This window comes from Macaca fascicularis, chromosome 12 (assembly GCF_037993035.2).
Source record: "Macaca fascicularis isolate 582-1 chromosome 12, T2T-MFA8v1.1".
NCBI classification, from domain to species: Eukaryota; Metazoa; Chordata; class Mammalia; order Primates; family Cercopithecidae; genus Macaca; species Macaca fascicularis.
The window spans coordinates 64337576-64353421 of NC_088386.1; the positions used below are offsets into that span (position 1 = coordinate 64337576).

The 15846-nt window shown below is 42.6% G+C and overlaps 1 protein-coding gene and 1 long non-coding RNA gene across 3 annotated transcripts in view; both read right to left on the reverse strand.

Annotated features, from left to right (window-relative positions):
- Window positions 1-208: 208 nt before the first annotated feature.
- The window catches only part of SPC25 (SPC25 component of NDC80 kinetochore complex), a 119211-nt gene continuing 103573 nt past the window's right edge, over window positions 209-15846 (reverse strand). For both annotated transcript variants that reach the window (XM_074009387.1, XM_065525616.1), the window contains one exon: window positions 209-376. In XM_074009387.1, the coding sequence (XP_073865488.1) occupies window positions 360-376 (17 nt within the window). In that variant the 3' untranslated portion in view covers window positions 209-359. The remainder of the gene's footprint in view (window positions 377-15846) is intronic.
- Window positions 4690-7152, reverse strand: LOC141408182 (uncharacterized). Its single transcript, XR_012421193.1, has 3 exons — window positions 7022-7152; window positions 6332-6425; window positions 4690-4828 (listed from the first exon to the last, which is right to left on the reverse strand). It is a non-coding gene; the product is annotated as an uncharacterized lncRNA (long non-coding RNA).

Consider the following 15846-nt stretch of genomic DNA (forward strand, 5'->3'; position numbering starts at 1 on the left):
TCATGCTGATTTCAAGCATGAGTTATTTTAATAAGTTAAACCACCAACATTCCTCTGAGACACAAAAATACAGACTATGAAAAATAGTCTTATTTTTCGTATTTGGAATTCATGAATTCTTCAGTTCTATAAACATAGCATAATCTAATGCTATAAGCATCTGTCTTAGTCTGTTTTCTGCTGCTGTAAGAGAATACCACACACTGGGTAATTTATAAAGAATAGAAGTTTATTGGGCTCATGGTTCAGGAGGCTGGGAAGTTCAAGAGCGTGGCGCTGGAAACTGGTGAAGGTCATTGCATGGTGGAAGGTGCCACATGGGAAAGCAAGTGTGCTAGACATAGGAAACTGGGCCAAACTCATCCTCTCATCACTCCTGAAATAAAAGCATTAATTCATGCATCAGGACAAGGTCCTACCTTAATACTTGAGTTTTGCAGAGGACATTCAAACTATAGCAGTATCGCCCCCAAGTAGCCAAAATGCAACTCATCTTTTCTCTAGGACCCATTGCTTACTACTGGGGCTGCCATATTCAACCTAAGCATCTGTTATTCCTGCCTAATTCTGTTTCCACCAGCCGTGCACTTGCTTCAGTGAGAACAGTGGCAACAATGCTAACAACATTGAGAGATGATAGGACAACAAAGGAGGAGAGCTGTGTACCAAGATCGGCTGGGACGCTGGGTGGTCCCTCAGAACCAAACAGCACGGTAACTGGATCCTGGGACCCACACCCTTGATTATTCCCAAAGTGCTAGAGCACGAAGAAACAAAAGTTATATTATTCCTAGACATTAACATTTAAAAATTTTTAATTAAAAAAAAATTTTAAGGACAGGGTTTCAGTTGCCCAGGCTGGAGTGCAGTGTTGCAATCATAGCTTACTACAGCCACAAACTCCTGGGCTCAAGCATTTCCCCACACCTCAGCCTCCCAAGTCGCTGGGACTACAGGCACACACCACCAAACACAGTTAATTTTTTAAATTTTTCGTAGTGGTGAAGTCTTGCTATGTTGCCCAGGCTGATCTCAAACTCCTGACCTCAAGCAATCCACTCACCTTGGCCTCGGTGTGCTGGGATTACAGGCATGAGCTATTGCACCTAGCCTGAAATTTAAAAATTATATATAGCCTGCCTTAGCCAAGGTCCAGGCAGGAAACAGAGTCACTGTGAGATGGTTAAGTTGAAGAAATGTTAACAAAAGGATGACTTTACAGAGGCATGGGCTGGATTACAACATCAAACAAGGGAAAGTGAGGCATCCAGAGGCTAGCAAGTATGGGAAGCCTTTACCATCCCTGGGTTGTAACCAGAGGCCAGTGAGAGGGGCTAGGGTGGAAGAGAGGCCACTCTTTGGGGGCTATAAACCTGGGTGGAAAGAAAATACCCCGATGTCTCTCTCTTCCTGCCTTGTTGTACCACTCGTTGGCTGGACTCAGCAAAAAGTACTACCCATTGGCTGGACTCATCAGAAAGCTGACAGTGCGGAGCCCGGGGGAAATAGACTACAAGGTTCAGCCTCCCAGCAGACAATAGATGCGGGAGAGCAAACAAAATAAGCAGCATAAAGCCAGTATTCCTAGAGCCTCCCATAGAGTCTGGCATGTAATAGGGCACAAGAAATATTTGCTGAAGAAACAAATGAACCCAGTTACGAGAGAACTAGTAAGAGTTGTTAGCAATTAACGTTCCATCTGTTAGGAAACAAGCAGGAGACAACACTTTGTCTCTAACTCTGTCTGAACTCAGGGTTTCCCTGTGTGGGTTCTCTCTTCCAAAGTGTGTGAACCATTTGCATTTCCACCAGCAATCAACAGAGTTCCCCTACATGCTTGCCAACATTTGGTGGTGTCAGTGTTCTGGAATTTGGCCACTGTGTGACATTTGTAGTGGTAGCCCATTGATGTTTTAATTTGCATTTCCCTGATGATATATGATGTGCAGCTCCTTGTTTGTTTGTTTTTTTCCTTCCCTTTATTGCAAGTTCCATAGAAGCAGGAACCATACCTGTCAATTTTGCAGTGAACCTAAAACTGCTCTAAAATAATAAAGTCTATTTTTTTAAAAAGAAACAAGGAACATTGGTTTGCTAGGGCTGCCATTACAAAATACCACAGACTGGGTGGCTCAGAACCATGAGAAAATAAATTTAGTAACAGAGTGTATTTTCTCACAGTTCTAGAGGCTAGAAGTCCAAGATCAAGGTGCCGTCAGGACTGATTTCTCCTGAGGTCTCTCTTCCTGGTTTATGAATGGCTCCTTCTCACCGTATCTTCACGTGATCTTTCCTCTGCGTATGTCTGTATTCTAATTTCCTCTTCTTCTAAGGAATCCAGTCATACTGGATTGGGGCCTGCCCATATGACCTCATTTTACCTTAATCACCTCTTTAAAAAGCCCTGCATCCAAATATTGTCACCTCCTGAGGCAATAGAGGTTAAGGTTTCAACAAGAATTTGGAGGCAGACACAATTCAGCCCTTAAAACAAAGCAATTTCACATAGTGACAAACTGATATGGCACAGCTGAGCTCCCCGCTAAACCCCACCCTTAAGCCTGGAACCTCAGCCCTAAGTGAAAACAGCTGGCCCCATTTTTCACCCCAATTCCCCCCCCCCCCCCCGCCCCCGCCTGCCACACCCTTATCCTGTGCCCATAAAAGGACTCAGCTGGCAGAGCAACACAAGTGGCTGAGCATTGGGGATACAAGCTGCTGAGTGTCAGGGATACAGGTGGCTGAGTGGTAAGCAGAGAAGCAGCAACGAAGTGTTGGAGACTACAGATAGATGCGGCTAACTTCAGACAGTGCAGCTTCAGGGAAAGATCACCTTTCTGTACCATCCCCTTTCCAATTCCCCATCCCGCTGACAGCCACTTTTATTGCCCAATAAGATCCTCCGCATACACCACCCTTCAATCCGTCTATGTGACCTGATTCTTCCTGGATGCCAGACAAGAACCAGGGTGCTGAGAGGACAGGGGCTTGGATGCCATTGTAGGGCCCACACAGAGCCTGCTTTTGCTAGAGAGGAGCAACCAGCTAATTCCAGCATTCAGCAGGCTGAGTGAAACAAGCCATTCCAGTTCCTGCCCAAAAGGGGGGTCAATGTCAAGGGAACAATCCCATCTCAAAAGGACAAAGTAATGAAGAAATAAGGTGATTGCATGGTGATTGCCAGGGCTCTTCAGATTGGGTGGTTAAAGGTACCTTATGGACAGGTAATCTGAGCTAAGTAAGACCTTACTGACAGGAGCAGCCAGTGGGGGGATCTTGCGTAGGAGCAATGCAGGCAAAGGCAGTGGGAACCTGCAAGACAAAGGCTGCAAGGTGGGAGTATGCTTCTAAATTCAAGGAATAACAAGAAGGCCAGTGTGGATGAAGCATAATGAGCAAAAGGAAAGCTCAGGGCATGAGACTGAAAAGTTAGCAAGGGACAGATCATACAGGGCCCATATCCTATCCCCGTGGTAAGGAGGGCAAGTTTTAGGCTAAGAGTAGTGGGAAATACTTCAGGGATTTGAGACAGGAGTAGCATAATCTTATTGGTTGTCATCTTTAATAAGAGAAAGAACATGAGCTAAGCAATGGAACAAATACTAACTTGTATTTATAACTGGAAAAAGCCTTCTCAAACTCCTAGTGTGTCCGTAGTGTCTGCATTGCATGACAAGGCAGGAAGATGGGCACATGGCCATGGGAGGATATAAAGGATTATATATTACTGAAGATTTAACTCTCAAGCAACAAAGTCAAAGTCCTGATGGAGAGTGAGAGGTGGAAGATTTTGCTGTAAGTATGCTAAGATCTGGGACAGGAAATGCCTTCAGGTCACTTCAAGGAAAGCAACTTGAAAAAAATATGAGAAATTGGCAATCATCAGCCAGAGGAGATCTTTAGGTAGGAAGGCAAACTTCCTGACTAAAGGCAGTTCTTTTCTGTTGTTTCGTTACCACCTTTCTGTATGTAGTTCAAAGGCACCTAGTGGACTGTGAATTGATGGATGAGAGCGATTTCCAAAGCACCTCTCTGGAGGAGGAGAGAAGCCAAAAATGACAATATTTGCTGTTTGTAGATTTCACAACTGCTAGTTGCATATGAATGAACCTACTTAGTTTAGCATCACACCACCACCCAGGGAGGTTAGACAGAGAAGAGAATCAACCTTGTTTTCCTACTGTGTGTCAGGCATAATGCTGGGTGCAAAACTACCTCAGTCAAGCCACTTATCCCCTCAAAGGTAGATACATTTTATTCTCATTATTCATGATAGTTATGTTCTAAAAAGTCACTGCAAGCACTGAATTAGCCAGTGCTGAATCATTACTCCTAGGATAAATACAGGGTTAGTTTTCCGGGACCTTCTGGTCACATTTCATCAACTGATTAATACATAACCTTGTTTTATGTGTATTTGTTTAAAGACTTCCTATTTAATCTGTATTTTTGGTTAATTACCGTTGAACTCACAGTCAACTGCACTATAACTCATTCCTGAATGAAGCTTATCAACACATGCATTTTTGTAACTGCCCAATGGGTTCTCCTTGCCGGCTGCCCGGATAGAGCTGATTTGTCAAGATAAAGGAATTTAATTCTGTGTGGCTTTAATTCACACAGAGCTGGCTGATTAGAAGACTGGCGTATTATCATGCAAATCAGTCTCCCTGAAAATTCAGAGGCTAGGGTTTTTTCAAGGATGCAATCATAGAGGTATGGAAAATGGTCCTTATGAGTGCTCAGTTCACTTCTGGATAGGGCCACCACCTGGTTGGGGCCACAGGGAGGTCCAGATGGAGACACTGGTCATCAGAAATGCAAAAACCTGAAAAGACATCACAAAAGGCCAATCTTAGGTTCTGCAAGACAGATGTTATCTGCAAGAGTAATTGGGGAAGTTGCAAATCTTGTAACCTCCAGAATAATGGTTGATAATCCTTTATGTCTACACCTTAGCAGAATTTAGGCTCCTGTCATCCTCCTAACCTGGTGGTCTTTCATTAGCTTTACAAAAGGTGGTTTCGTTTTGAGGAATGGCTATTGTTTAAACTATAAACTAAATGTCTCCCAAGGTTAGCTTGTCCCAAGCCCAAGGAATGATTAAGGGCAGTTTGGATGTTAAAGGCAAGATGAGGGTTAGTTAGATCAGACTTCTTTCACTGCTAAAATTTTCTCGCTGTTATTTTGCAAAGGTGGTTTCATTTTCCCCATAAGGCATATCACAGCTTTCTTACACTTAAGCGCCCTAGACAGCACTTTAGCCCTACACTTGGGGACCATTTTAAACAGCAAAATCACCAACAAAAAGCACAAAGATGCGAAAGATGTGTCACTAGACAAACTACAAAAAGAATATTTGTTTACAGCATGAGTTGAAAGAAGAAGGCAGAGTGGCGCCTTGTTCAGCCCCAGCTTAGAATATGTGCATCAAGTGACTCAAAATTTTCACCACAGATGACTATAAAAGATACATGTATTCATCAGGGTTCTCCAGAGAAGCAGAACTGTTACAGTAGGTAGCTAGTCAGGCATGAGCAGGGCAGAAGAGGGCCACCCCTGAACCAGGAATGTCAGGTGACTATCAGGTAATTGTCAGGTGGTTGTTACACTGTTTCTCTAAAATAATAATTTGTCAAAGTGGTGTTAAGGAAAGGCAGTCTCCCCCGATAGATAGAAAAAATCTGAAACTGGTTATCAGCAGCTCCCTGATAAGATCTCAGGAGTTGGGAGAGTGGGCTCAGGCATGCTTATTAAGAGACAAAATGGTGAAGTTTAACTGTTATATGACCTTCTAGGAGCATTCAACTGGTAAGGGAGGAAGGCCCCAAGTAAGCATGCATACAACTCCAATAAACACACTGAGTGCAGCCTCTCCCAAGTGCTAGCAAGCACTACGCATGCAGACATTCCACCACAAGGGAAGAATCGGGAGAAGGGATGCAAGACCCGGGTAGTATGCCAACATACAAAACCCCAAGTCAAAGGTCAAACCAGGCACTTGATCTCTCAAGTTGCCCACTTGGCCATCTTCCAAGTAACTTTACTTCCTTTCATTCTTGCACTAAAACTTTTAAATAAACTTCACTCCTGCTCTAAAACACTTGCCTTGGTCTTTCACTTTGCCTTATGCCTCCGCAGTCAAATTCTTTCTTTTGAGGATGCAAGAATTGAGGTTGCCTCAGGCCTGTACAGATTTGCCGACAGTAACAGAACCAATAAAATACGTGTGTGTGTGTGTGTGTGTGTGTGTGTGTGTGTGTGTATACAGAGAGAGGGAGAGAAAGGGAGGGAAGGAGAGAAAGATTTATTATGGGGAATTGGTTCACACCAAGATGATGGAGGCCGAGAAGTCCCAAGATCTTCGGTCACAAGCTGTAGAGCCAGGAGAGTTGACGGTACAGTTCCAGTCTAAGTCCAAAGACCTGAGAAGTAGAAGAGCTGTTGGTGTAAGTTCCAGTCCCAGTTTGGTTCTAGGGGCAGGAGAAGACCAATGTCCCAGCTCAAAGACAGTCAAGCAGAGAGAGACCAAATTCTTCCTTTCTCAGACTTTTTGTTCAGTTCAAGCCTTTAGGAATTAAATGAGGCCCACTCACACCAGGAAGGACAATCTACTTTACTCAGCCTATAGATTCAAATGTTAATCTCACTCAAAGACACCTTCACAGATACACCAAGAATATAGCTTAACTAAATATCTAAGCATCCTGTAGCCCAGTTAAATTGACACAGAAAATTAACCATCACATGCTTTGAGTATTGATTTTTGGTTTGCAAATAAATTTTAGAGGGCAAGTGAATTCACAAATATGGAATCCAGCAATCATAAGGATCAAGTGTATCATCATTCATCAGTGGTGTGGTGGAGGCAGCTCATATCAGCTTGTACAGGCTGATTGTTCTATTTTCTGAAATTTTGCAAGCTGATCATTAAACAGTCATTTTAAAAAATTGTATAAACTTACAAATTAAAATTATATTTTAAAATATAGGTAATAAGGCCAGGCACAGTGGCTCTCACCTGTAATCCCAGCACTTTGGGAGGTTGAGCAGGAGGATTGCTTGAGCCCAGGGGTTGGAGACCAGCCTGTACAATATGGTGAAACCCCGTCTCTACCAAAAAAACCAAAAAAACAAAAAACAAAAATCAGCAGTCATGGTGGCACACACCTGTAGTCCTAGTTACTTGAGAAGCTGAGGTGGGAGGATTGCTTGAGCCTGGGAAGTCAAGACTGTAGTGAAGTGTGATCACACCACTGCACTCCAGCTTGGGCACAGAGCAAGACCCTGCCTCAAAAAAATACATATTTACAGGTAATAAATACCCAAAAACATCACTTTTAATGATTTACCTATCTTCAACTATCATCTATGCTCTTGAGGTTATTTACATCTATTGTATTTGTATGAAGGATATGAATACAAATTTGTATTTGTATTTATGTGTGCTGTTGTGCATTTCTTCACAAATCTGTGTTCAGTGACATTACTTTCCTAGACCATGTATTTAATAACTTTATAATTTGCAGCAAAAGCTGCAAATTAGGGCTTGCTTTCTTGTTTATTTATTCATTTATGATGAGCCAGTTAAACACTCCCCAGCACAGTAAAGATTTGACCCTAGACCTGAGTGATTCCAAAACTTATGCGTACTCTTTCTGGTTCATTACACAGATTCCATTTTTTCATTTCCATTCCAAATGTTTGCATTTGTTTCTGAAGGTGTGGGCTGCCAAGATTTGTACTGCATTTCGAATTCTCCATTGGCTTTTTTTCTTATCTACCTCTGTTAAATTTTCTTACAGATCTAATTTTTCCTCCTGTAGTTTTCATCTGTATCTTCCCTCTTTTTGGAATCATATTGTTTAGTCCTTTCAACAATATCAGAAGCTTTTCTTGGGAAAGACCCCCAATAAATCAAATACATCAATAACTGAACTCAATTTTTCAAGTTCACTCTATCAGTCTAATTCCATCTTCCTCAATCTAACCCTGGGAACTTGCAAGGTCAAACCTAACCCAGAACACAGGTTCCCAAAGAACCAGGGGAAGCAGTTCAGTCATTCAAGACATTGCAGACTGAAGAATGGAAGGGATCTGCATAGTAAAGTTGTTTTTTAGGGGTCTGGGTTTTAAGAATGGGCTGAAAGACTCATAGGGAAATAGTCCTAGGGGTGGGTAGTAGGTGAGGGATGAAATGCTACAAATTGAGTTTATATCCTGTAACTTGAGTTATAGGAAATAAAAGAGCAGTTACCAGCCCTCCTCTTTCTGAGTCATAGCTGTTAATTTGATTCATCAGGATTGAACTCTTGGCTCTAGCCTAAGTTCCTGACCCAGAGTGCTAGTTACTGTCTGGCAAGCCATCAAGCAAGACTATGTTAGATTTCAGACTAATTGGAGCCATGTCACCAAAGATGAGTTCAAAAGGATCCCTAGAGTTTTTCAGAGCATTGCGTATTGTTTTTCTCTTAGCTGAGGGTACTAGATGGTACACAGAACAGAGCCCTGACATACCACACTTCTAGTGCTGCCATTTCTTAGTTGTATCACTTACAAGTCATTTCTGAGGAGTTATAAAATAGTTTGCACTATGGTAACCAGTAGTTTACACTATGCTACATGTACCAAATTGTTTACCCACAGAACCAGAATGCTAATGAAAGCAGTAAAATGCACATCAAAATCAAGTCAATAAATATATTGAGCACCAATCGTTTGAGACATTATGTTAGGCTTTGTGAGGAGTATAAGGAAGTCAGGGGCAAAGCTGCTGCATTGAAGGGGGTCTCAATCCAGTTAGGGAGGCAGGCCACAGGCAGAAGTTATTAGCTCTGAAGAAATAATTGTTCTATGTGTACATCAAACTTAATGATCAAGGCAAAAACTTTTTTTTTTTTTTAGACAGAGTCTCACTCTGCTGCCCAGGCTGGAGTGCAGTGGCAGTGTCTCAGCTCACTGCAACCTCTGCCTCCCAGATTCAAGTGATTCTCGTGCCTCAGCCTCCCAAGTAGCTGGAATGACAGGTGCACACCACCACACCCGGCTAATTTTTTTTTTGTATTTTTAGTAGAGATGGGGTTTCACCATATTGGCCAGGCTGGTCTTGAACTCCTGACCTCAAGTGATCCACCTGCCTCAGCCTCCCAAAGTGCTAGGATTACAGGCATAAGCCACTGCCCCCGGCCAGCAAAAGGCTTTTAAAAATAAAAATAAAATCTATAGATAGAAGACATTGGTATCATCGTTATATCAAATATGTTGTGAGAATAGTAATTGCCAGAAAAGTTCAGAGGAGAGAGAGGTTGTGTTATAGTAGGCAGACATCAGCAGGCCAGGAGAGGGCTGCCCGCCCAATCCGGAACATCAGACGACCATCAAGTGATGGTCAGGTGGTTGTTACACTGTTACAGTCATTATTTCTCTAAAACAATTAGTCACAGCCAGCACCAGGGAAAGCAGTCTCCCGACAGATAGAAAAAACCTGAAACTGGTTATCAGCAGCTTCCCAATAAGATCTCAGGAGTTAGGTAAGTGGGCTCAAGCATGCGCACTATGAGGCAAAATGGGGGAGTTTAACTGGTATATGACTTTCCTCTAGGAACGTTGTACTGGTAAAGGAAGAACGTCTCAAGTGAGCATGCCTATAACTCCCGTAAACACGTTGCGCAGGCAGCCCTCCCCAAGCACTGGTAGGGCACTGGGCATGCAGACAGCCCACCAGAAGGGAAGAATCAGGGGAAAAGGGATGCAAGACCCCAGAGGTATGCCAATGTGTAAAACCCTAAGTCAAAGGTCAAGCCAGGCACTTGATCTCTCAAGTTGCCAGCTTGGCCCTCTTCGAAGTGTACTTTACTTCATTTTGTTCCTGCCCTAAAACCTTTTCGTAAACTTTCACTCTTGCTCTAAAACTTGCCTTAGTCTCTGCCTTATTTTTCCTCGGTCAAATTCTTCCCTGCCCCCGCTCCAGAGTGGCTGGGACTACCGGCGCCCGCCATCACACCTGGCTAATTTTTTGTATTTTTAGTAGAGACAGGGTTTCACCATGTTGGCCAGGCTGGTCTCAAATGCCTGACCTCAAGTGATCCGCCTGCCTCCACCTTCCAAAGTGCTGGGATTACAGGCGTGAGCCACCGCACCCAGCCCCAAATTCTTTCTTCTGAGGAGCTAAGAACTGAGGTTGCTGCAGACCCATAAGGATTCGCTGCTGGTAACAGCTGCTTCTGGGATCAGGTAAGAAAAGGTTTCAAGGAGAAAGCTAGGAAGAATGGATAGGATTTGAATGAGTCCAGTGGAAAGAGGAAGGGCATTTGAGACAAAGGGCATAGCATGAAGCAGTGAGGCAGCCGGCATCCCACTCCCTACCACCTGTTCTTCCCCTTAGTGGCCTGACCTTGGCCTTCCACTCCATCCTCATCCCTCCCCATCGGCACTATCTATCTCAGAATGTGCCATGCCTGTGACAGCTCCGGAACTCTGGCCATGCTGCTTACACTGCCACGGAGACCTTTTTCCTCTTCTTCTTCATGTAGCTAACTCTTACTTGGCCTTGAAGACTAATGTATGTTAGAAGTTAGTCTTGCCAGAAAGCCTTAGTCTTTGGGAATTTGGTGCTCTTCCTTGAGAAGAAAAGGTACAACCATTTAACTCCATCAGAACACTTACCACACGGCCTTTCCCACTGGACTCACTGGAAACGTCTTGAGGGCAAAGGCCTTGCCTTTGATAGCTGATCCATATCAGCCACCGTGTCCACTACACAGTAGGTGCCCATTATCAGCCACCGTGTCCACTACACAGCAGGTGCCCGATAAATTCTTGTAGAGTGAATATATATTTACAGAAAGAGGAGCTGTGAGAAGATGCCTCAATTTTGGAAAGGAAAAATGGGTTGATTTTTACATTTTAAATTTAAGCTGATGAGAGTCCTTTCATGTGGAAATGTCTAACAAAAATTGGAAATAGAAGACTGACACTGGAGGCTGTTATGATTTTCATTTTTTTTTTTTTTCCAGATAAACTGAAGCACAAGAGGGTAAAAACCTTGTCCTTGGTCTTACAACCAGAAAGTGGTGATGCAAAGAACTTAGTCCAAGCTTTGATCTTTTCTGCACTGCCTGCCAAACCAGAACCTTGAGAAATACCCATGTTTGGGGGATGAGAGGAAGAAGATAAATCAGCAAAGAAAATAGTGATAAGAAAGGTAAGTGATAAGAAAAAAATGATGTAAATAATAAAGATGACAGCCAGGGTTGGTGGCTTACACCTATAATTTAAGCACATTGGGAGGCCAAAGCAGGAGAATTGCTTGAGCCCAGGAGTTCAAGGCTGCAGTCTATGATGGTGCCGCTGCACTGTAGCCTGAGTGACAGAGTGAGCTCCTACCTCAAAAAAAACAAAAAGATGATAATGATGAGTTTCTCTTCTTCCTTTTTCTTTTTCCTTTCCTTTCGCTTCTCTTCCTGAACTGTTCAGTCCCAAAACCTCAAATAGGACAGAGCAGAGCAGATATCTCTGCCAGGTGAGGGAATCACTGTGGCCCAGAGTGGAACGTTGGGGGCCACATTGGGCATGGAGGTGTCTGCCCAGAAGGACAGGGCAGCTGGCAGAATCATAGTCCAAGATGGGGGTAAAGAGGAATCCACACAAGGTGGGAGTGAGGAGTTGGAGGAGGAAGCACGAAGAATCAAAGCCCAAGCAGGATGGTGAGGCCATCCCTGCAGAGGGGCAGCCTGGCATGAGAAGCCAGAGCATGGAAAGCCAGAGTGGAAGCAGTGGGAGATGGGTTACATTGGGGAGGATTGATCAGAGATGTAAATATATTAACAATAAGCGGAGCCAGTTTCTCACTGCTGGAAAAGGGAAGTGTAAATATGGAGGAGGAGAAAACCGAATGAACTTAGTAGTATTGGATTAAAATTGTAGGTATCCGTGTATGGTTTTTAATAGGTAGATATCAAAATGAACACAGATGTAAGTGTATATCTGCATTTACATGTGAGTATGTGTGTGTATACCCACACACAGATTAGATAGATAGATAGGTAGATAGATGATAGATATTTCATAACTGTCCACCTCAGGGCCTAGAGTCAATGCCTCCTCAATAGCTCCTTCTGAGCACACCTAGTGACCCAGATCTTGGTTTCTAAATCCATCCTAAACCCATTCTCCACGAAAAGGAACCAGGGCTCCTTGAAGTAGCTGAACCCAGACCTGGGCGGGGAAATCTAAGACTGGGTGTGGAACATTGTTGGGCCAGAAAGCAAAGAAGTACGTAAAGAATGATGGGAAAATGTTATGAGGACACAGAACCAACTAAAATCTAGGATATTTTGTGCCTCAAAATTAATAAGCTGGTGTATTAGTTTGTTCTCACGCTACTAAGGAAGACATACCCAGGACTGGGTAATGTATAAAGGAAAGAGGTTTAACAGACTCACAGTTCCACATGGATGGGGAGGCCTCATAACCATAGCAGAAGGCGAAAGGCATATCTTACGTGACTGCAGTCAAGAGGGCTTGTATAGGGGAACTCCCCTTTATAAAACCATCAGATCTCATGAGACTTATTCACTGTCATGAGAACAGCACAAGAAGCACCTGCCCCCATGACTCAATTACCTCCCACCGAGTCCCTCCCACAACATGTGGGGATTATTACAATTCAAGGTGAGATTTGGGTGGGGACAGAGATCCAAACCATATCAGCTGGAGTGTGCCTCCTATTGATTAAGGAAGTCACGAGCCCAGCCCAGATTCAAAAAGAGGGATGAAGTGGAGCTACAGTTAATTGGGAGGCTACTAGTCTAACAGACTATCACAACCAATGCAATGGAAAACCAAATATATTAGGAAAAGTAGAAGTTGCTAGTAACCTTGGGAAGCTGAAGCTGCTTAAAGTAGCTGGTACAAACTGAAAGTCAGACCAAGAAACAAAGGGCCTTCAAGAAGCTTTCTGAACAATTTCTGCCAACTCTGAGCAGATTTTCTGAACCGGCACTGGGGAAAACTGGTCTCATAAAAGAGCTTATGAGAGCAGAACCACCTCATTGGGGCACAGGCCATGGGAAATGTGACACTTGCTTAATGCCGCTGGTTTTTAGTCAGGCCACAGTGAGAAGGAACAGTCCTAACAGGCCCCCAGCCAGATTGAGTTAGCTCATTTTTGGTTTAGTCAAGCAGTAAAATTTGCTACTTTAAGTGCCTTCTCCAAAGACATCCCTCTTTGCCTCGTGTGTTGAACCATCATTCAGTGAGTATATTTCATTGAAAATATGATTGATTGTCTTTTGTAGCAATAATAAAATGCTACAGCAACTTTGCCATAAAAGTAGTAATAGTAATAAATTATAATGCATTGAATAAAATGGGAAACTATGAGTTCATATGATATAAATTAATATATAATAAACTGAAAATGTGATGAGGAGCAAGGTGTTTGCCTAGTTTCAAGGTACGTCGCCACAAAATATTTACTCACTTCAAAGGTTAAAACAGCGAAGCAGCCTGGCAGACACCATCGTAATCAGGTGAACACCATCATTAATGGGGCAAATGAAATGAGTCACGTGAATGAATGCAATAAGATCACAGCATCACTTCTGTGATATTCCTGCCAAAGATACGAAACCTGAATCTGATCATGAGCAAACATCAGATAAGCCCAAATTGAAGGATGTTACACAAAATAATTAACTGGTCATCTTCAAGTCTGTCAATGGCAGGAAAGCCAAGGAAGGGCTAAGAACTGTTCCAGAGTGGAGACTAAAGAAACATAGTGCCTGAATGCCAGGCACGATACTGAACTAGCTCCTGTTGCTATGGGAAACTTAGGCAGGACAATTGGTGGAACTGAGGGTTAGATAGTAGTGATGAATCCATTTCAATTTCCTGCTTTTGATGGTTGTATTGTGGTTTTGTTGTAGAACATCCTTGTTTGAAGGAAATGCACACTAAAATATTAGAAGATGATGGAGCATTAGATTGGCAACTTATTCAGGAAAAAAGGAAAAAAAAATCCTTGTAATGAACTTGCAATTTGTTTGTAACTTTGAGAGTATTTTTAACCAATATGTTTGTTTTCAAAATCTTAATGTCCTAAGTAAAATTTTCAGATCTCTAGATGCAAAATGTTTATTTTTTAAAATGAGGATGCTATCTGCGACTTTCGAGAGTCGTAAAGTAATACAAGTGCCTCAAGTTATCAAAGGAAAAATTTAGTGAAATAAAAAAATGCATTAAGTAAAACTTCTTGAGAATTCTAAATTGTTTGGTGAGTAGTCATGTGAGTTTTATAAATTTTTGAATTAGGATAGTTATATTTTTTAGTGTTTTGTGTGTATAATATAAAATTATCTTTATTTTATTTTCTTTTTTGAGACGTAGTCTTCACTCTGTCACCCAGGCTGGAGTGCAGTGGTGCGATCTTGGCTCACTGCAACTTCTGCCTCCCAGGTTCAAGTAATTCTCCTGCTTCAGCCTCCTGAGTAGCCGAGACTACAGGTGCTTACCACCACACCTGGCTAATTTTTTGTTTGTTTGTTTTGTTTAGTTTTTTGTATTTTTAGTTGAGACAGGGTTTTTGCCATGTTGCCCAGGCTAGTCTGAACTCCTAACCTCAGGTGATCCACCTGCCTCAGCCTCCCAAAGTGCTGGGATTATAGTCAGGAGCCAGCATACCTGGCCATAAAATTATCTTTAACATCTTTATTCTGCAAAAAATAAGGGGATCCTGATAACAGTAATAACAGTAAATGTTTATTGAACAGTCATTATGTATACTCTGCTATGAAATATATGGTATTACTTCCATTTACATAACAGGAAACTGAAACTCAAAGGGGCTAAGAAATTTCTCCCAAAGTTAGCATACTAATTTGTAGTGTAGCCAACTTTTGAATTCCCCACACTCCAAAGCCTATATCATTAACTCCTGTTCTTTAGTTCCTCCCATGGAGGCCATAGAGAAGGGAATTTTGAGGAAGATACCAGAAGCTTGGGCTTTGTTCTAGATTCCTCCCACTCCCTCATTACTTACCCTTAATCCAGTCTATCACCAAGTCTTGCTGGTTCCATTTTAAAACTCTACCACTGCCTCCAGGGTTAGTTAAGGCCTCACCATTTTTCTCCTGGTTCCTGGCAACAGCCTCCTCACTCTTCCTAATCCTTATCTCAGTTTGCTTTAGAGTTTCTACACTACCGTCAGAATGAACAGCCTAAAACTAAAATCTAAATATTGGCCAGGCACTGTGGCTCACACCTGTAATCCCAGAACTTTGGAAGACTGAGGTGGGTGGATTGCTTGAGCCCAGGAGCTTGGAAACCAGCCTGGGCAATATGGTGAAACCTCATCTCTACAAAAAATAAAAAATAAATTAGCTGGGCCTGGTGGCACACACGTTTAGCTCTAACTACTTGGGAAGCTGAGGCGGGAAGATTGCTTGAGTTTGGGAGGCAGAGGTTGCAGTGAGCCAAGATCGTGTCACTGCACTCCAGCCTAAGTGACAGAGTGAGACCCTGTCTCAAAAAAGAAAACAAACAAAAAAAAAATCTAAATATCACAAATGTGCGTTAAGTTCCTATGTGGAGAGAAGAAAGACCCTTTTGTGACTCCATTTACCTTTGGGTTAAAGTTAAAACATGGCACTAGAGTCATCCCATTATCTGGCCTCTGAGTATCTTCCAAGCCTCATGAACTATAAGGTCCCATGCAAACTGTGCACTCAAAGCACTCTTGAGAGATAATTTTCCAGATACAACAGAACAGTTTCTCTTATGTAAACACGACTGATACATGCATATCAAGTGTCAGCAAGTGTGACTATCTCTTACCAGCATTTTCTG